This window comes from Thamnophis sirtalis, unplaced genomic scaffold (genome assembly GCF_051295495.1).
Source record: "Thamnophis sirtalis isolate CommonGarterSnake01/CBP01778 unplaced genomic scaffold, rThaSir2_p1.2 scaffold_7, whole genome shotgun sequence".
Classification (NCBI taxonomy): Eukaryota; Metazoa; Chordata; class Lepidosauria; order Squamata; family Natricidae; genus Thamnophis; species Thamnophis sirtalis.
Window position 1 is genome coordinate 32,869,886 of NW_028261387.1, and position 22,325 is coordinate 32,892,210.

Here is a 22,325-nt window from a genome sequence, read left to right on the forward strand (position 1 = left end):
ATCCCCATAAAGCTCATCTGCGGAAGGAAGCATGAAGTGCTCCAAAATCTCCTGGTAGACGGCTGCGTTGACCCTGGTCTTAATGAAGCACAGTGGACCAACACTAGCAGATGACATGGTTCCCCAAATCAACACAGACTGTGGAAACTTCACACTGGACTTCAAGCATCTTGCAGTGTGTGCCTCTCCATTCTTCCTCCATATTCTGGGTCCTTGGTTTCCAAATGAGATACAAAAGTTGCTCTCATCAGAAAAGAGAACTTTGGACCACTGAGCAACAGGATTTTGGACCACTGTGCTTCATTAAGATCAAGGTCAATGCAGCTGTCTACCAGGAGATTTTGGAGCACTTCAGGCTTCCTTCCGCAGACGAGCTTTATGGGGATGCTGACTTCATTTTCCAGCTGCCCACATGGCCAAAAGCACCAAAACCTGGTTCAATGACCGTGGGATTACTGTGCTTGATTGGCCAGCAAACTCGGCTGACCTGAACCCCATAGAGAAGCTATGGGGCATTGCCAAGAGAAATATGAGAGACATGAGACCAAACAATGCAGAAGAGCTGAAGGCCGCTATTGAAGCATCCTGGTCTTCCATAACACCTCAGAAGTGTATAATTGTAATAGAGACTATGTCAAAAGCAAGATTTTCCCTATTTTCCTAGGGTTCTTTTTCAATTTACCGGTATGTCTGCTTTTAATTTTGTCGGACCAACTATTATGCTTATAATTATTACAACCAAAAAAGACCTTCTCATATAAATTTTTAAAGTTATGATTTAACAACTGTTCCAATCATTGAGCTTGTGTAACAAAGCCTCTTTAAGGAATAGGGCTTGCTGATTTGAGGCACCGGTTGGAGTGGAATTGGGGATTTTTTCCCCTCATAGTTTCAGTTTTGTTGAATTCCCATCAAAATGAAGCTCATATTTGTTGCTGGTTATCACCTATAAAGTCCTGTATGGCACAGGACCAGGTTACCAGTTGGATTCCCTATCTCCCATACCTAACAAGTTAGGTATCTCTATAAATCGTTAAACAAATAAAGTAGTTCTCTGTGAAAACAACAAGCACTTTCATTTGTTTATACAAATCCAATAAACGGATCTTACTTTATTAGAAGTACATCATTTACTGTTTCATTTTAATAATTCAGCCAGACTTGGGTTTCCAATCTTTCTTTCAGTTTCTTTCAGTTTCAATCTTTCAGTTTATTCTACTTTTTCTTCCTATTAATCTAGGGATAGGTAAAGGAAATGTTGAAGAAGCAGAGAAACTTCTCAAACCTTACCTGATTCGATATCCAAAAGTAAGATATATGTTAAGTCGATCTACCAAATACTTTTATGCAATGCCTCATTTTTTAAAAAATACACAAAAACTAATGTTTTCTCTTGGATTTCTTCTAGGGTGCCATATTCCTGTTTTTTGCAGGGAGAATAGAAACAATAAGAGGCAATATTGATGAAGTGAGTAATCTGCTTTTCTTTCTTTCCCATGCTATTATTTCAGTTTAAGAAAAAATATTTATGATCACAAGGAGAAGTGGAGGGTAAGGGAACTAAGGATACTGTTAATTTTGAGCAGCTGTACATGGGACCCCACAGTTGGCATGCTGTCTAGTTGGGAGTCTTTTAAGGACTCTAAATGTAGAGACTGTCTCCCTAATGTACCACAGGAGAGGACTGCGAATTATGGGGAGAGGAAGTTAGGAATTTCTTTGCTCTCAGAGAGTCATGATTGGATGGCTTGTGGAAGCAGACACACTAAGAAAATAGATTTCATACAATTGGGTTGAATAATTCAGTCCCCAAATCTTGGGGGAACAGAAACCAAGGTAAAAGAAAGTAAAATTAGCAGTGAAAATACAGATAGGCATTACACAAAGAATACACAAAGGATTCATTTATTTCTGTTGTTGTTTCCCTCAGTTAGTAATAATTGTGATTAAATAATTTTTTCAACTACTTATTTTATTATTTGTATTATAATAAAAGCCCTGTTCAAAGATAATGCCGGTTTTGAAGTGATAATTGCTTGGCTCTGGTTCCTAGTAAAAATAAAACATGGAAGCTTTAATTTAAGAGTTTGTTCCTCTGGAAGTAGGTTTTCTTGTTCTGCTCCACCCAGATTTCAGATGAGAGGTGCTCCTCCTCATATTCAAGAACTGGTAGTGGCAAATGAGTGAACTCTTTGAAGTAAGAGTGTCTGTGTGTGTGTGAGAGAGAGAGAGAGGGAGGGAGGGAGGGAGGGAGGGAAGAAAGGAAGGAAGGAAGGAAGGAGACGGGGGAGGGAGGGGGAGAGAGTCCAGGAGTCCCACCTACACTTTCTACTCAGGTAGAGATAAAAACAAATGATAGCAAGATTCTAGAAAGAGAATTGGCTACTTAGCGTGATTTTTAATGATAGAAAATGGGTAACTTGTTTCTTATCACAAATATTTACAGACACCCTTTCTTAAAAAAATAAGCCAATTTTGATCTAAAATATTTTTGATTGTGATGTCCAATTATGGTCTGTTCTCCTTTATACAATATAGAAGTATTTACTTGGCACAAAGTCTCCTCCCCCACATGCCAGATAAAATAGTTTTATTTGCCTAATATTTTAATTCAATCTGTTCCCTCTGTTTATGTGCTATTTAGCAGTATTGCTATTCTAATATATTCTGCTATGTAGATTTTTGTTTATCTTACCGCTTATAAAAAAATATTTAATTTTTGTTTATTTTATATCCTTGATTAGCAACTGCGAACATTTGTAAATCTGACAGTAATAACTGGTAGTCAAAAATAGTTAAAAAAATTTTTTTTGCAAAGTTTTGACCTGACAACAATGCATGCCAGAGTAAGAATGCTGCTAGTACTGCTGCATGAGAAATTTATCTAAGCAAGGCAGCAGCAAATCTGTGATTTTTCCAGCATCTGTCTTTCTCGGTTCATGACAGATCATTTAACTGAACAATTATTTCACCCAAACCAATTGTGGTTGCTAAAGGAGGACCACCTTTATTCTGGGAGCTGGTCTACACACAGTGATGTGCGGTGAAGCTTATGGTTGGTAAGGCAAAAAGAAAGAAAGCGGCTTTTGCCCGCCCCGCAGCTATGTCCGAAATAGAGGCGTCCCGCACACCCCCCCAGCTATGTCCGACCCAGCTGCAGGGCGCGGGACGCCTCTATGTCAGACAGAAGCGGCAGGGCGCATTCTTTCGGCTTTTGCCTGCCCCGCAGGGCAAACACTTCCACCTTGCAGGCGCCAGAGCCACAGGCCACCAGGAGTACGTCCCGCCCGCAGCAGAAGAGCGCAGGTTCCTGCTTCAGAGGGACAACTTGCTGCAACCCGAAGGAGTGCAAGTTGTAGACCTGCACCATGGCTCCAGCTTGCCCAGGCTCCGCACCCAAAATCAACTGTCTCCTACACGATCCTCGCCTTGTAGCCGCTGCAAAGGCTAACGCTTCCGCAAAGGGCCCCGCCTCAGGCCAGTCAGCTGGAAGGAGGTGTCAGTCACCCCCCCAATCCAGCCACCTCTTCCCGCAAAGGTAACTTCTCTATCGGAGGCTGCTTGAAGCTATTTATACCAGGCGAGAGGGCTTAAGGCTGCAGCCTGTAATCGTTTACCTTCTCCCCGAAGGTGATCTAGTTCTAAGCGTGGAACAGGATTGCACGCTTCCTTCTCCACAAGAAAGAAGCGAGGGTTTCTCCCACCTGGCTCTTGCAAGGAAACCCCCGGCTAAGTGTTTTATGGCTGGCTGAAATGTGCGGACGTTTCCAGCCACCCACAGGGCGAACGGCTGCCCAGCTACCGGAGAGCAGCCCCCGGTGCCATTCTTGGCATGTTTTTCTCCGGGTAAAGTGGAGATGGGAGGGGGACTAGGAGGGAAGGGGTCGCTCCTTGGGAGTCTATCTAGCCAGCAGCCCCAGGAGACACCCCCCCCCCCCAGAGAAGAATTGGAGCCACCAAAGCTCCCCCACCCACCCACCTTTGGGATGCAAGAGACAGCAAGGCTTGCAGTGAAGGGAATCTGGACCCCGGGAAGGTTGGGGGGGGCTTCCACAATAGGTGCAACCCCGTTCAACCAAGAAACCCATCCTGAAGGCCGCTGGATGCTGTCTGCCAGCGGGATCTGACACAGGCTGGAGCGAGAGCCGCGGAGGCGAAAGGCGAAGAGGGGTGGAGGGGTGTTCCAAGAGGCCCCCTCCCCTTTTTGTACTCTGCAAGCCAGGCCCGCAGCGGCAAGAGGCTCAGCTCTGCTTCTATTGCCTGCCCGCCCCCCCGCTCCCGAGAAGCCGGCTGCGGGCAAGTCTCCACAGCCCTGGTTCCATCTCCAAGCAGCCCCGGGAGGAAATGGGCCAGCTCCACTTCCCTCCCTGGACTTTCCGGGAGCAGAGGACCCGCATTCCGCTCCCCTTTCCAAGCCCCGAGTGGCCAGCTTCAGCTCCCGTTGCTTTCTCCCATAGCTCCAGCAGGCCCGCTGAGGAGGAGCCTGGATGAGGCGGGAGCGAAAGCCGCCTCCTGCCCGCTCCGCCGCCTCCTCCCAGGCCCGCTCGGCCTCTTCCTTGCCCTCCGTGGGCTGGGCGGGGGTCGGGAGCAGCCGGACCCCCCTCGGCCGGCACTTCAGCTGTGGAGAAAGAGGCACCTGCCGGGCCAAAAGCAGTGGAGCAGCCCCCGAGTCCAGACCAGACCAGCGTCCAAGTCACAGCGCTCCAGCCTCCCTTTCTTCAGCTTGGACGGAGCTGGGACACCCAAGCTGCTGGGGGCGGGGGCCATCTGAGCGGCCATGATCCCCTCTCCCCAGCCAGCCAGCCCACCCAGCCCATTCCTCCCCCGGCACGGCGAGCTCCAGTGGGCTGGGGCTGGCAAAAGAAAGAAAGCGCCAGCCCGCCAGCAGAGGTGGGTAAAAGACCCACATCTGCTGGCGGGCTGTCCCTCTCTTCTCAAACAAGCTGCCCTCCCTGCCTCTCCCCCTTTCCTCTCTTCTCAAACAACCTCTCTCTCAAATTGAGAGAGTTTGTTTGAGTGAAGTAAAGAAACAAACACACACACAAATTACTTACAATAAAAAATTACTTACAAATTACAATAATTTTGAATTCCTCCCCCCTCCCTCCGACCCACATACCTTTTCCAGCTGTGTCACAGAGGATTTCAACTCTGCTCTTGCTTGTCATGATGAAAATGTGAAAATGTAAAAAGAAAAAGGCAAGAGCTGCTGAAGCCAGGCTGGGTTAGCTGCTGCTTGAGTCCCCAATGGATGACTCTGCTTAACTGTTTAAAAAAAGCCTCTAAAAAAAGTGCCCTCTGCAGGAGGAGGTGAATCATGTGCCTCCTTTGCATAAGGAATTTTTCGCCTTTTAACCCTTGCTTAACTCTGCTCAAGTGATCATAAAGATAGACTAAAGGAGGCACGTGGTTCTCTCGCCTACTCCTGCAGTTAAGCCCTAAGCAGAGTCATCCACTGGCAGCAACTACCTCAGCCTTTTTCCTTTTAATTTTTTTTTCTTTCCATGATGACAGTGGTGAAGCCCTGCCTCCCCTGCCTCCTCTGACTGCACATTCCTGTCTACACACACACACACACACGATAAGTAACTGAAACATTGAAGCTCATGTATTATTAAAATGGGTCAATTAGCATTAATACATTTCTATGGAAATGGATTTGAACTAATAATATTAGGAGCAAATGGTTGGTTTAAGGTTTAAGAAATACATACATAACTACTTGGTTATGAAGTAATCTCAGCCTAATCCTTTTCTTTCAATTTAACCTACCTTACAAGGTTGCAGTGAAGATAAAGGGAGCGTGCTGAAAAACTATGTATCTATATTACCCTGAATTTCTGGAAGCATCAGTGGAATAAATTTAAAAAACATTCAATAAATAACGGGTTGTAAGGGAAATGACTACTACCATGTACTTTATTTGTATTATCTTCTCACACAGTTGTTTTTTATTTTCTCGGTAATGGTTTCAGGACATTAGTGTTAGTTTCTTAGACCAATGAATGTTTGGAACATGTATTTTAAACTTACATTAATATCCAGTTAGGGTTATATTTGTTTTTGCTTTTTCAGGCTATCAGAAGGTTTGAGGAATGTTGTGAAGCCCAGCAGCTTTGGAAGCAGTTCCATCACATGTGCTACTGGGAACTGATGTGGTGCTTCACATATAAACGACAGTGGAAGATGGCATATTTCTATGCAGATCTGCTTAGCAAAGAGAATACCTGGTCAAAGGTGAGTTAAAAACAATGATGCGAGCAGGATTACAGATGGGTCTTGACTTAAAATCATTTGTTTAGCAACTGTTTGAAGTTACAATGACATTGAAAAAAGTGATTTACAACCAGTCCTCACAACCATTGTAATATCCCCATAGTGATCTGATCAGAATTCAGGCACATGTGTTTTTGACGGTTGTAGCATCCAGGGGTCATGTGATCACTATTGCAACATTCCTAGCAAGCTACCTACAAGAAGCAAAGTCAATGGGGGAAGTTGGATTTGTTTAACCACCACATGATTCACTTAACAACTATAGTGATTTGCATAGTAATAACTATGTAAAAAATTGTCTCAAGTATCTGTAGTTGACAAAAATCAATGCACATTTGCTCACAAAATCATATCACCGATAATAAATGTATTCCGGAACATCTTTAAAGTAGTTTTGACTGACTTCTGCAGAATAAAAATAACATAAAATTACTTCTGGACTGGAGGGCAATTTAGGAATGTACTGTTGACTTTATCATAGAGTAGTGGTTAATTTTCCTTTTTAATTAATACAAAATAGTATTTGCAATTTAAATGGGAACATTCAGTTTGCTTTATAGCAATGCTTTCTAATACATAACATATAAGTAGTCCTCAACTTATAACCATTCGTTTAGTAGCCACTCAAAGATAAAACAGCACTAATAAAAGGGAGTAGTGACTGTTTTTCACACTTATGACTGTTGTAGCATCCCCGTAGTCACGTGATCAAAATTCAGATGCTTAGCAACTGCAATGTATTTATGATGGTTGCAGTGTCTTGGGGTCATGTGTTCCCCTTTGGAGATCTTCTGATGAACAAAATCAATGAGGAAGCTAGATTCACTTAACAACCATATTACTAACTTCACAACTGCAGTGATACACTTAACAACTGTGGCAAGAAAAGTTGCAAAATAGTGCAAAACTCACTTAACAACTGCTTTGCTTAATAACAGAAATTTTGAACTCAACTGTGGTCGCAATTCGAGGACTACCCAAATGTCTTAATATGATGTGTGAATCCAATCAGTGAATGGATAGTTAAAAAATTATTTTTATTCCCATGAACAGTACAGTTGATCATTGTCTTCCCACAAATATAAATGTGTTGTTTTCTTAGATTTGAGAAATCTGAATTCAAATTTCCAGTCGAGAGTATTTTCTTTGCTGTGCAACTACATGCGATTACTTCAGTGTTAAAGTGATCAAATAAGCCACATAAATTAAATTTGAATCCTCCCTGGCATAAATCTTAAAACTGGCTATATAGGAATTACATTTTACTATTTTCTAGGGGTTTTTAGTTTCCCCTTTTAAAAATAGCAAGCCTATTATGATTTCTTTAAATTAGCTGTCAAGGCCTGCAAGCCATCTTTTCTTTTGGACTCAGGCCTGCCACCCTTTCTATTATTATACTATGCAGTTTCTATTGTGGGGAAATGGGAGAGGGGATTCTACAGAGTTGTATGATATGTAGCCATAACAAAATTATTTCTAGAAAGCCAAGGTCATCCTTTGTCTCTGTACCTCTGCACCTGACTGAAACTGGATGGGTGTAAGGTGCCAGCATGACAATGGAAGATTGGACCATATGATGGACTTGTGGGTGTGGGGTCAAGATCTTGAACTTTCAACGGGTGGGAAAACCAGGATGCTTTCAGATTCGGGTTTTCCCAGATGTGCCAACATGGCTCTCTTAATAAATTGGAACTTTGAGGAATCCTTTGCCTCGGACTCTGATTTAATTTTGGATGCTATTTGGAACCCTGACACTAGCCCTCCACCACATGGATATACTTCTCCCATTCTAAGCACATGGTTTGATGAGACTGAGTAAATGATTCAGTCATAATTTCTACAATGTCAGTCTGTGTATATAGGCCAAATGTTTATCAATTCCAGTAAGGAGAGGACCCAGAAATAACATACTGGTAGAATATTTATGTTTAAAAGTAGTGCTGTTAATCTATAATATAACCTTACGGCCCCTTTTTTATTTGTTTTTAAGCATATAAATACACACCAACATTAAGAGTACAAAGATAGCTAAGTTAAGGTGACCAGATTTTCAGATTGGTAAAGAGGGACACCTTTGACCAGGGGGGAAGGGGCTTGATTAAAAAATTTATACGGAGCAACAAAAATTTTCATACAACGCAAAAATAGTATTGTAATATTTTTTTTATTTCAACATAACTATAATTTACAAATATCAATTGTAACTGTTGCCAAACATCAAAATTTTGATCCCGTGACCATGAGGATGCTGCAACGGTCATTAAGTGTGAAAATGGTCGCTAAGTGTGAAAAATGGTCATCAGTCACTTTTTTCAATGCCATTGTAACTTTGGTCACTATACCACCTTTCTTGCCACAGTTCTTAAGTGAATAACTGCAGCTGGTATTTTGTATTTTGGATAGAATCTTTTTTTAAATAGTCTAAGGCAATTTTAAAAAAGAATCCACACAGAATAAATTGAAGTAAAACATTTCAAACTATTCCACACAGAATAAATTGAAGTAAAACTATTTTTAAAAATTCTATGCACAATATATTTCAAAGTATTGTGCATAGAATTTTTAAAAATGGTTTCACTTCAATTTATTTTGGATAGAATCTTTTTTTAAATAGTCTAAGACAATTTAAAAAAAGAATCCACACAGAATAAAACTATTTAAAAAAATTCTATGCACAATAAATAAAATATTATTTTAAAATACATTAAGAAAAGAAAAGAAAAAAACCCAGCTCACTTACCAGCAGGCAGGCACTCCAAGTCAATCCAGAATGATGTAGATGTTAATACAAAGAACTGAGCAAATTAAAATGGTGAAATTAGTCAGGGAAATATTTTTCAAAGAAACTTTGCCACCATTTTTTCCTCACGAGCCGACCTCCAACCTCCGTGCCCCTCCCCTCCAGGAAATCCAGGAAGGAAGACTCACTACTTCTCTAGCCAAGTATTGCCTGGAGCTCTATGGTACTGGGTCATTTTTTCTTATAAAAGTAAGTAAAATGGGCGGGAGGGGGTCCGTTTTCTTGCTTTAATGTTTTATCTTCAATGAAAGTACTGAGACATAGAGAGGGTTTAGATAGAGTGTCTTTTGTCTTGCCCCAGTTAGGATTTCTTAAGCAAATCCACTGGGCTTTCAACATGAAGCCAGAAAATCGGGACTTTTTTAAAACGCCCCGGGACACGGGACAAATTGTTATAAATCGTGACTGTCCCGCCAAAATAAGGACGTCTGGTCACCTTAGCTAAGTAGAAGAAGAAATGGGCGGGGGGACCAGAACTGATGCACATTCTTTTTTAATAAATTGTATATCTATTTATTCTGTGTATCACGTGCTTGGCAAATAATTATGACTGGATCCTTATGAAAACAGCCCATTATAATGTTGCATTAGATATTATATTGCTAAGAAAGATACTATTTTTTTTTTTACAGAACTCAGAAATTCTGCGGTATAATTCAATTGCTCACAAATCAGCTCTGTATATATTTATATTTTCTTGCTGACAGGAATAGTTATTTTCCCATTACTACAAAATAATACATTTTCTGCTTCTTTCTGGCTTCAACATTATTGATCTGCATGTTGTATTTGAGATGATAACATGAATATATCTCAAAAGTATTGTTTTTCTTTTAGGCTACTTATGTGTTTATGAAAGCTGGCTACCTCAACATGTTTGGGGCAAAAGATTTAAAACCTTTTGGAGATGATGAAGTTGAGCTATTTAGGTAAGATTTTTGAAAATAAAATAGATGTCAGAATGGAAAATAGTGATTGATATTGAGAGAAGTAAATCTTCTTTCATTCAATCACATTTTAACACTAAAGCTGTCATTGTATGTGCATGTGTGAATTTTATATTTACATCATCTTTAAAGTTAAGGAGGATCTAATGGAATATTCTGTTCATGGTTATGAGTTAAATTGTGTCATAATTATTCAGGAAAGGATATACGTTCTTCTGCTGATCATCATATACTTGCCCTGCTGGTGGTAATTTTTGAGCTAAGAGAATGGCATTTTCCTAAGGCAGGAACAATTTCTATCTGGGTCATTCTGCCCATTGTTAGCCGAAAATCTCCCTGGAAGGTCATTCATTGTACCTCTTCAGATTCTTCCAATCTCTGGACAGAATGTAGTTGTCTGTAGCATCAAATGCTTTTGTTATATAATACAGGAGCAATATCATTTTTTTCTGTTCTGTTTTGACTTCTCTAGTTTTTTTTCCTAGTTTTTGAAAGATTACAGTTATCATACAGGAAACCATTTAAATGTCTATCTCTTGTTTTTCTTCCCAGGGCTGTGCCTAGTTTAAAACTGAAAATAGCAGGGAAATCCTTGCCTACGGAAAAGTTTGCAATTAGGAAATCCCGGAGATACCTTTCCCCAAATCCTATTCCACTTCCTGTGCCTGTTTTGGTAAGCTGGAAAAGATCCCTCCTCCACATCTGTTTCTTATATAGAGATAAGCTAGTCTATGAATATTATAAAGATTGATTTGATTTGAATATGTACATGGACCTAAACATTATATACAAATTCTCCTGATATTTCTTTTAATTTGATGCTGGAGAGAAACACTCCATAAGGATTCTAACCTGCTTTTATCATGGCATGAATAAAACCCATTGGGTGTGCATGTCTGAAAAGCTGGTATGCTTTGTTTTGCTTATCACAAATAAAATGAGTGGATTATATGAACCAATCTTTCCCAGACAGGTATCATCTAGTGCCGTGATAACAAACCTATGGCATGCATGCCACAGGTGGCACGCGGAGCCATTTTTTAGGGCACACGAGGCATTGCCCTGTCAGCTTCAGCGCACATGTGCGCACTGGCCAGCTGATTTCAGCCTTCATTTTTGGCCATTTTTCACCCTGCAGAGGCTTCAGAGGGCAAAAAACGGCCCCAAGGGCAACCCATAAGTCGGAAAATGGTCCATTTCCAGTCACCGGAGGGCCTGCAGGGCGGCGAGGGAGGCCGTTTTCACCCTCCCCAGGCTCCTGGAAAGCCTCTGGAGCCTGGGGAGGGCAAAAAACGGGTCCGCCATGCCATCACATGCCAAAAGCAGGGGGAGGGCAGGAAGCGCGCGTGCATGCACGTGGGAAGGCACACGTACATGCTCCCCCCCCCCGCTTTTGGCACGCAATGGCAAATAGACTAGCCATCACTGATCTAGAGTGTTGGACATATTGAGCATGAATATGACACTGAATATGAATATGATACTGAAGTCCATCACAGAGAGAGTCACATTGGATACGTCAGATGTGGAAAATAGCATATACACAGATGTATGAGTTCACTTAACCAGTTGTACATTATGAGAAAAAAGTACAAAATAATGATGAGATCTGTAAATCAAGCCAATAAGTGACTCATGCTGGATAACTATTAACTATGCAAACTATTATATATAGAGTTTCATAGTGCAAATGGAGAAAACTATGTAGGTGGAAAGTATTTATGAAAAAGCCACATTTATAGTGCACAAATAGATGTGTATCTCTTTGTTTCAGAAAATGAAATTCTTTACTTAATTGACTTTTTGCCTCATTTATGGCTGATAATCATTTTTTGTCTTTCTTGGTGGAACAGCATAACAAGAGCACCAGATGGCGCTCCCTAATAATGAAACTGTATCTGAGGAATTAGAAATTGGAATTTCACTATTTATAGCAGGCTGTTAATAATTAACTGCAGCACCAGGCCAATTTTGATTTTGGTGGAAGGGTCCTTATTACCAGGCGTATGAAAGAAAGTGTCTTTTATATTGTGGTTCTGTTCCTTCAAACTCCTGGCTAATTGAAACTGACACAGAAAGGACTTTTCAGGAAAGAATGACAAACTGGAAACAGCTTCACTAAAAGCAGATCCAACAACTTACTGTGGAATGCAGACCCAGTAAATAGATCAGGTCTTCATAATTCTTCTCCAGACAAGAGGTCTTAAGATCATGTGCAAGTGCTCCAGACAATTGCTCTTCATTCATAAAGGAAAATATTTATAGCTCAGGTTTTTTTTTTTTTAAAGTACTTGGTGTTCTTTAACCTTGGATATTTTCTTGCAGACGTTTCATTACCAAACTAGGTAACATCATCAGTGCACAGTTGCTCCTCACTAGGATACCACAAGACAGTGGTTTTTGGTGAATGAAGAGCTCTGGGACACAAGGGAAAGCTCAAACCATGGCCAGCACATTTATGGATACATACTTGGTTCACATACTTCTTTTTCTAATCACTTTCAGAAGTTGCTTATTAATTTAGTTATTAGGAACTTTTGGATGTACCCGTTTAAAAATACTGGATGAGATTCTTTTAATTTTTTTAATAAATAGCAAAAACATGGTTTGAACCTTGAAAAGTTACAAATGAACTAAGGATCCAGAATAGATTTGAAGTCAAATTTTGAAATTAATTATAAAAGTCCTTCTTGTGGAAAAATACTTTTTTGAATTATTTTTAAAATGATAGGGTAAGACTTGGAAGGTTAGACACCAGAGTATACCAGAAGGAAGTAAAGATTACAATTAAATAAGAAGACCATTTAAATTTGACTTTGGTAACATAGAATGAAGAAAAATATTTTAACATTGTACATATTAAAGGATATTTTTGAACAATGGACCCAGAACCTAATTTTATGAGTGTCTACCTCTATAGATAAGTTTTTTTAAAAGACATTACAGAAGAAGAACAACTTTTGCCTGATGAAAATGATATGAAAAAAGATGCTACCTTGGACAATGTTCCCTCTAATTTTTTTTCAGTGTGTGCAGAAAATTATAGTGTTCAAGCGGCACATTTTTATGCCTGAGCGCCTGAACTTTTTTTAGCCATAATTGCCATCAGAGCAGATGTTGGGAGGGGGCAAGGAGGAAAAGGGTCCCCTCCCTCTCCCTCAGACCCCCAGGAAGGAAGGGAGGCAAGGGAGGGGGGGGAAGGAAAGAAAATGGGAAACAAGAAAAGGAAAGGAAAAATGAAAGGAAATAGAAAAGAAGGAAAGGAAAAAGGAAAGGAGAAAGGAAAGGAAAAGAGAAAAGAAATAGAAAAGAAGGAAAGAAAAAAGGAAAGGAAATGGGAAAGAAGAAAGGAAATGGAAAAGAAGGAAAGGAAAAGGAAAAGAAGGAAAGGAAAAGAGAAAGGAAAGGAGAAAGGAAAGGAAAAGAGAAAGGAAATGGAAAAGAAGGAAAGGAAAAGGAAAAGAAGGAAAGGAAAAGAGAAAGGAAAGGAAAGGAGAAAGGAAAGGAAAAAGAAAGGAAGTTAGAAGAAGGACAGAAAGGAAAAGGAAAGAGTGGAAAGGATTGGTACTGCTCAAAAATCAAGTCTCAAGATCCCGTGGACACCTTTGGCTCAGGCATTCCAATTCCACGCTGCTTCCCTCTCTCCCCAAAGCGAAGGGATCACAGAAAAAATGGCAATGCCTGAGAAACCCCGGATGTGCAGAGAAACAGCAAATCCCGTTTTCCCAGGAACTGACGAAGCCCCAGAGGACCAATGGGAATTCTCCCTTCTGCAGTGTCATCGGTCTCCGGGCAGTCTTCCTTGATTTCACCAATCACCAGATGGAGGAGAGAGTTCGGTGCAGAGAGAGAAGGGAAGAAGGGGGGATATTTTTAGTCACATTTAAAGATATTAAAAAACACTGCGCTGCAGTTTGAAACTTGTGCGCGGTGTTTTTTGTTACCTGCGCGGCCGCGCAGGCGCGCAGCTTAGAGGAACGCTGACCTTGGAGATACAAGTGAAATAGTCTGGTATCTTAGTAATTAAAAGGGATATATAAATAAACCAAAGTAGTGAACTAGATTTAAAGAATTTTTTGAGAAGAGACAAAGAAAAAGTAAAAAGAACTCATGTTCTAGAACATTATGTGAAGGGACTAAAGATAAAGATTGTTAAAAGTAAAAGGAAGGAATGTAGAATTGTTTTATTGATCAAGGTCAAACAGACATTTGGACTTTTGCTGCAGAAACACTTCAGGAGAATCAGTGGCTTGGAAATAGTGGTCACATAATTAATATGACTCAGCTCCATAGGTCTCTTGGGCAATCTGAATCTACTGTATTTTTCGGAGTATAAGATGCACCAAGGTTTTGAAGAGGCAAATTTTTAAAAAGTAGGTAGATAGAGGGGGAGTGAGAGAGAGCGAAATACAGTAGGTAGGTACGTAGGTAGAGAGAGAGTGTGTAGGTAGGTTGGTAGGTAGAGGGATAGAGAGAGAAATAGAAAGAGATAGAGAAATACAGTAAGTAGGTAGGAAGAGAGAGAGAGTAGGTAGGTTGGTAGGTAGAGGGAGAGAGAGAGAGAGATACAGTCAGTGACGTGCAGTCACTAGAGGCAGGGGAGGCAGGGCCTCACCAGTCTCCTGAGGAAAAGGAAACAATTTTTAAAATAATTAAAAAGGCCAAGGTAGTTGCTCCCAGACTCTAAGTCACCAGACTCTGAGTTTGCTTAGTGTAGTTAGGAGGAGGAGGTGAGAGAACTATGGGCCTCCTTTGGATAAGGAATTTTTCCTTTGCATAAGGAATTTTTTGCCTTTTAAGAGTTAACCAAGAGTTAAAAAGCAAAAAATTCTGTGTGCAAATGAGGCATGTGATTCTCCCGCCTCCTCCTGCAGAGGGCACTTTGTTTAGAGACTATTTTAAAACATTTAAGCAGAGTCATCCACGTGGTGACTCTAGCAGCAACTAGCCTAGCCTGCCTGGCCCTGGCTAGACCAAATCTTGCATTTTTGACACAGCTGGAAGGTATGTGGGTCAGAGGGAGGGGGCAAGGGGGAGGAATTCAATGTATTTGTAATGTAAGTAATTGTAATTTGTTTTTATTATGTGTATGTCCGTGTGTGTGTGTGTGGTTTTTTTTTAGCCGCCTCTGCTGGTGCGCGGGCTGGCACATCTATTTTTATTTTTCAATTTTATTTTTATTTATTTATTTTTTAAAGCCATGCCGCCTCGGTGCGCCATAGAGCAAAACATGTCCTGGTTTGTGGCCGGGCAGCATGCACTTTAAAGTGCAAGTGTGCTGCACTTTAAACTAGGACATGTTTCGCTGAATGGCGGCCGAGCCCTGCCGGCACTCTAAAGTGCCGGCATGCCTTTAAAGTGCCGGCTTGACTTCCGCGCCGGCCAGCCTGGAAGGCAAGCCGGCACTTTAGAGCTTGGCCACCATTCAGCGAAACATGTTTCGCTGAATGGCGGCCGAGCCCTGCCGGCACTCTAAAGTGCTGGCATGCCTTTAAAGTGCTGGCCATTCAGCGCTCGCACCCAGGGCTCGCACGCCCACCGGACGGCGCCGGGGAGGAGAGGAACTGTGCGGGTCCTGCCGCTGACGGTACAGGCGAGGGTTGGCCGGCTGGGGGTGGGGGTAGCTGCTGCGGGGGCCTCCAGCCTTCCAATCCTGGGCGGGGAAGGCGAAGGTTCGCTCCAGAGCTGCGGAAGACCATTGCACTAGGAGGCCTCTGCCCCGGGGATTCCCCGCTCCCCCCATTCGGATTACCCCCGAACCCAAAGGAGCCTGGGCGCAGGGGTGCAGGCCAGGGAAAACGGGGTTTGAGGGTGCGGAGGAGGAAGGGGCGATTTCCACCTCCGTTCATCTGTCCTGCTGCAGAGCTCCTCCCAGGGGAGGGGGAGGTGGCGAGTGCGCTGATCCCCATTTGCAAGTCCAGCCCTCCGCCTTCTTGTCCCGTTGGGAAGAGGGGGTGGGAGACAAGAAGGGGGCAGGCTGGCCTCGCCGCTTGCATTTCCCCTATTCCCCCCCCCCCAATATAGGTGCAGAGAAAGAGCCAGGCTTCAGAAAGGAAAGGATATTTTTAATAATTTTCTTTGTCTGAATATGATTTCCCATTGAGGAAAAGGGGAGTTTTAATTCCCCACCAGTAAAAAATAAAGTTTAGTCTTTGAAGGGCCCTTGTGTGACATCTGCCTCTGTGTGTGTGTTTGTGTGTGTGTGTGTGGCCTCAGTGCCTCACCAGCCATAAACCTCACCGCACTTCACTGGATACAGTAAGTAGGTAGGGGGAGAGAGAGAGTATGTAGGTAGATTAGTAGGTAGGTAGGTAGAGGGATAGAGAGAGAGAAATAGAAAGAAATAGAGAAATACAGTAGATAGGTAGGGAGAGAGAGAGAGAGTAGGTAAGTTGGTAGGTAGTGGGATAGAGAGAGAGAAATAGAGAAAGAGGGAAAGAAATACAGTAGATAGGTAGGGGGAGAGAGAGAGAGAGTAGGTAGGTTGGTAGGTAGATAGAGGGATAAAGAGAGAGAAATACAGTAGGTAGGGAGGGAGGGAGAGAGTAGGTAGGTAGGTAGGTAGGTAGATCTTTCCAGGTGTATTTATCCATGTGCTGGAGAAGGAAATCGCTGACAATCTGCAGCACCTAAGACTTTGTTTCTGCTGGCACAGCACTTGATCAATGTAATTCTCATCAATCAGTTAAAGAGCTTTCCAAAAGGAAAAAAACCTTCCCAAAATGGCCCATTAAAAAAAAACAGCATGAATAGCCTTGGAGGAGCTTGCAGAGTGTTCCTGGGGGATGGGGTGGGGGCATTTTTGTTGTCAAAAAAAATGCATGCATAGCCTTATGGAGGCTTATAAAATGCTTCTGGGGGCTGAGGGGGCAAAAAACGGCCCGTTTCTTGCTCATTTCTGCCTTCCCCAGCCCTCTGAAAGCCTCCATAAGGGTATGCACGGCCATTTTGGTGAAGGGGCAGGGTTTCAGGAGGCTAAAAATGCTGTATTCGATGTATAAGATGCACCCAGATTTTCAGCCTCTTTTTTGAGGAAAAAAGGTGGTAGTTGGCTGGGAAACAGAGCCAAGCCTTTCTTTTTGCATCAATTGACTCTGGAACCCTTGCCTGCTCTCACATACCAGATTGGGCACTGCTTTGAGGCTAAGTCAGGCTCTTCAGGAAGCAGCTACAAGATGATGAGGATTGGTCAGAGAAAGACAGGCTAGAACCGTGATGGGAAACCTATGGCACACATGCCAGAGATGGCACGCAGAGCCCTCTCTGTGGGCAAACGCGCCTTTGCCAGCTGCTCTTCTGGTTTCCCGTGCACACATGCGCATCAGCCAGCTGGTTTTTGCTGGCACCAGAAAACGGCCTGAAAACAACCCAAAATCCCCCCCCCCCAATAAGGGTGTTTTTCAGACCATGTTCACTGTGTTTTTTGACCATTTTGGGGCCAAAAAACAGCCTGAAAATGGCCCCCAAACCAGCCAGAAAATGGCCTGGCAACGGCCCGAACCCCCCCCCCCCCCCAAGGGCATTTTTGGACCATTTTCAGGCTGTTTTATGGGCATTTGGGGTCAAAAACAGGCTGAAAATGCCCCCCCAAAACAGCCAGAAATTGGCTTGAAAAACAGGTATGCCAGCCAGCTGGTCTTTGCAATAGAAATATGGATGTGATTTGGGAAAAAATATTATAGTAATAAAACTAAGCACTAGTGTTTTGCTAAGTGCAAATTGCTGCCAGCTGGGAGCTAAGGTAAAATGGTCCTGCTTCATAGCTCTATTATGCAAGTAAGTCTTTCATTTTTTATTTAATATACTTGAATAATTTATTTGGGAGAAAACAGATCCATTCTTATGAATGCTCATTTTGGACATGGAATTACTGGTTTCATGGATGCACCCTGGTTTAATCCTATTCATATATTCTGTTTTCTTTAATTTTAAAATCACTCTCCCATTTACTGTTTTTCTTCCAGATTGGATTTGCATAATGAGTAAGAAAAGCAAGGTTAAGAGAAACACACATACACACACACACACCACACAGACCTAAAAAGTAGAGAGCTTTTTAATGGAAAAGAGTCATTTGAAAGAGGAAATTTATCTGATTTTAACAGAAAGGAATTACATTCTCTTCCACCTTAATCCAACACTTCCTACTATTAATTTTATTTATTTATTTGATTACATTTTTACGCTGCTCATGTCCCCTATAAGGTGACTCAGGGTGGCTTTTGCTTTGGCCTTTTAAGGTAGAAGATTAAAAGTTGAAATAAATTATTTCAAATAAATAAAATATGTTTTCAAAGTTCTGGGGAAATAACAACATACTCTCAGTGAGGCAGACAATATGTAGATCAAGAATTGCTGGTTGGCAGAGTTTTGCAAGAAGCAAAAAGAAAATTCTGACAGAACAAACTTAACAAAAATACTTCTCAAATAGTTATCTGATGTACTCATATATTTTGGAAGAAAATGTCTCCAGTAGCGTACATTATATTTCAATATTTTTTAGGAAATGATGTATATCTGGAATGGTTATGCAGTGATTGGGAAGTGCCCAGATTTAACTGAAAACATATTGGAGTCCTTAGCAGACGCAGAAACAATCCTGGAGAAAAGCCCAGGTAATCCAAATCTCATTTCAGATGCATCCTTGCAGAGAATAAAGACAAATCAGAGAGATTTTGCTTGTCTTGGAGTTCTAGACAGATTCACCCATTCTTCTGTAGTCAGTTGCTGGGTTAATTGCAAGATAGTAATGATAGTAGTGTTATCATTGGCAATTGTCTTATTTTCAATTACTCCACTATGACATAATTTTATGCTAGTTTGAGGAAACATGTTTCAGTTCTAGGAATACATTTGACATTTGGCAGTATGACCACTTGATCAGAATCTGTCTTAAGCAATGATTATCTCAATACTTTAAGAGTCCCATGATATCCTTGCATGTTTGACAAACATGTTGGAAATTAGCACCCCAAAGAGCACAAGGCATACATTTAAGAAGGCAAAAGACAAACTTTTTAAAATTTAAGTATAGATTTCCAATAGAGTTCATGTGATGACAAATATTTTTCCCCCCCAGTTCAATAAAATAGGTAATTTATATGTTTACAAATTGGTAATCAGCAATCAGTAGTGTCTTCTTGCTCCTTATAATTGGGTCAGTTCTACTTTCTACATTTATTATCCTTCCCCTTTCTATTTATATATATATTAGTTTCAAACCTCAGATAAAATTGCTTACAGTGGTAGGAGAGCAGTTTCTGGGAAGTTTGAGGCTACAACTGACCATCTAAAGCAGCAGTCCCCAACCTTTATGACTTAGTGACCAGCTGGTGGGGGGAGAGGGGAACTGAGCCGTGCAGCAATGGGACAGCGTGCACGCACACGTACACAGCTTGACTTGTGTGAGCTGTGGCTGGCATGTATGTGCATGCACATGCAACTCGACTGCAAGTTGAGCTCGTGTGTGCGCACTGGCCCACCATTTGCATGAGTCGAACTATACATCTGCACATTTGTGCTGGCCCGCCGCTCACATGAGCTGTGTGTGTTTGCACCAGCTCACAGCCTGGTTGCACATAGGTCATGGTCCTGTAGTGGGCTGCGGCTTGGGGGTTGGGACCCCCAAAAGGCTTTGGGCAATTAAGAGTGGAAATAAGAGTAAAAGATTCTTCCCACTCCAATTCCTAATATTTGGAGGTGTTCAGAATGGTAATAGGAACAGACAGTTTTGGGGAGCAAATTAGGTTTTAAGATTTAAGATTTAAGATTTAGTTTATTTGTATGCCGCCCTTCTCTGGGAGGGACTCAGGGCAGCGAACAACTCAAAAGGGGAAAAGGGGATACAAACACAATACACGTAATTAAAATACACACGAGTCATACAGCCATACAAGTCGAGAGGGGAGGGGAACTCATCAACCCCAGGCCTGCCGGCACAGCCAGGTTTTAATGGCTTTCCGGAAGGCCTGGAGAGAGGTGAGGGTCCGAATCTCCGCGGGGAGTTCATTCCAAAGGGCCGGAGCTGCTACAGAGAAGGCCCTCCCCCAGGTGGTAGCCAGATGGCATTGGCTGGTAGACGGAACCCGGAGGAGGCCGACCCTGTGCGATCTAACGGGTCTATGGGAGGTAATTGGCAGCAGGCGGTCTCTCAAGTACCCAGGTCCAATACCATGAAGGGCTTTATAAGTTACGACTAGCACTTTGAAGCGTATCCGGAGACCGATCGGTAGCCAGTGCAGCTCGCGGAGGATAGGTGTAACGTGGGTGTACCGAGGTGCACCCACAATCACTCGCGCGGCTGCATTCTGGACGAGTTGTAGTCTCCGAATACTCTTCAAAGGCTGCCCCATGTAGAGCGCATTTTAATTTTGGAATAGCATAAGTGACTGTGGTCCACTGATCACAGGTAGCTCTCAGTAGCTGAAAGGGTTTAAACACTTTTGTAAGTCAGAATTTACATGAAAATTTGCCTTCAGCTTCCATATGCAAAGTGAAAGTAGTTCACAGCTATTTAAAAAAAAAGTGAAGAAACAAAATAAAGTTGATAAAATGTAGCAAGGGGTTATACTCTAACCCTACTCTACTCTAACCGTTAGAGTAAATCAGCCTTCAATCAGTCAATTAACTTTTTAAAATATGAATCAAAGAAAAAAAATTAATATGTGCAGTTATAAACCAAGGCAGGCTTTAAAAACCCAAACAGCTGAGAGGAAAGATGTAGACTAAGGTGACCAGACGTCCCGATTTTGGCGGGACAATCAAGCTTTCACACAATTTGTCCCGCGTCCCGGGACATTCTTAAAAAGTCCCGATTTTTGTGACCGGACCCGGAAGTAAGCCTGCCCCACCCTCAGCCCTGTATATACATCCCAGCCGGCTGGTATTTTGTCCCTTCTGTCTCCCCGTTGCTCAGAAAAGCAACTTCGGGAAGGTCCTTTGCTAGCAGGCAGGTTCTAGGACGCCTGCCGCCACCAAAGGAGCTTCCTAGAGTTGCTTTTCTGAGCAACAGGGAGACAGAAGGGATGCAATCTCCTTTCATTCTCCCTCTGCCTCATTCACTTGTTCGAGCAGCAGAAAACGAAAGAAAATCGCATAGCCGAGGACAAAGGAGCCTGCAGCCTCCTTCATTCAAACGTTCAGGCAGCGGGGATGGGGGGGGAGCTTTCTCACATGCCTTCCTTCTCTGAAGCCGCGCCGGATTCAGCAAACTGAGCAGCACGTGCCCTTGGGATTGTGCAATAGCCGAAGAACAGGAGGCGAGAATTCGGGTGCTGCACAAGGCCACGGGCACGCCCTACCCTCTTATCTCTGATAGCCGCCTGGTTAAAAAGGAGGAGGTGACTCTGCTGGTCCAGAGCCCATCTGGGAAGACGAGGAACGCAAGGGGGATCCCTCCCCCCGCAGATGGGCTCCAGACCAGTGGAGCCTCCTCCTCCTTTTTAACCAGGCGGCTATCAGAGAGAAGAGGGCAGCATGTGGCCATGGGCTTATGCAGCAGCCAAAGTTCGCCTGGTTAAAAAGGAGGAAGAGGAGGCTCCGCTAGTCCAGAGCCCATCTGCGGGGGCAGGGATCCCCCTCGCGTTCCTCGTCTTCCTCGATGGGCTCCTCCTCCTTTTTAACCAGGCGGCTATCAGAGAGAGGAGGGCAGCACAAAGGAGGAGCAGAACGGCCTTAATCATGTCAAGCTGCCCAGTCAAAAAACCCTTTCCTTCTGTAGAAAAAAAAGGGGGGGGAATTCCAGAGACCGACTGAAAGAGGGAATCTTCAGCCAGGGCACCCTTTGCTCCGCCACAGCAACCTTTTCAAGCAGGATCAGACTAGTTTGAAAGCCTCGCCTTCTACTTCGGCGGGGAAATTCCCTGCCGCCCAGGCTCCATCCCGCAGAAAAAATCCCCTTTGCCGAAGCTCGAGAGGCAAGTGCTGCCTCCGCCTGCCAGAATCTCTGGAGAGAACTTTGCAACTAGCTGAGGAGCGGCGAGCAGCAGACTTGAGCATTTGCATGCATTCAGCCAAGGTCCTGCTGAGCCCTGCTACTTTGGACGACCCGATGGATTTTACGATGGATGTGCACCCCTGGGAGGTGCTGAAGAAAGACAGGCAGCTCAGACTGATCCAGGACGACAGGTGCGACAGCGGCTTACAAACAGAGACAGAGACACACACACACAGAGTGAGAAACACACACACACATACACGGGGAGGGAGGAGAGACAGAGAGAGAGAGAGAGAGAGACAGAGAGACAAACACACAGAGAGAACGACAGAGAGAGAGAGAGAGACGGAGGGAGGGAGATAGAGGC

General features: G+C 43.0%; 1 protein-coding gene across 1 annotated transcript in view; it reads left to right on the forward strand.

The window, feature by feature from the left end:
- The window catches only part of TTC39A (tetratricopeptide repeat domain 39A), a 74,947-nt gene that overhangs the window by 47,247 nt on the left and 5,375 nt on the right, over positions 1-22,325 (forward strand). Inside the window, exons 10-15 of the mRNA XM_087719686.1 lie at positions 1,241-1,308; positions 1,409-1,468; positions 6,076-6,237; positions 9,914-10,005; positions 10,576-10,696; positions 18,527-18,638. Coding sequence (XP_087575812.1) covers positions 1,241-1,308; positions 1,409-1,468; positions 6,076-6,237; positions 9,914-10,005; positions 10,576-10,696; positions 18,527-18,638 — 615 coding nt within the window. The remainder of the gene's footprint in view (positions 1-1,240; positions 1,309-1,408; positions 1,469-6,075; positions 6,238-9,913; positions 10,006-10,575; positions 10,697-18,526; positions 18,639-22,325) is intronic.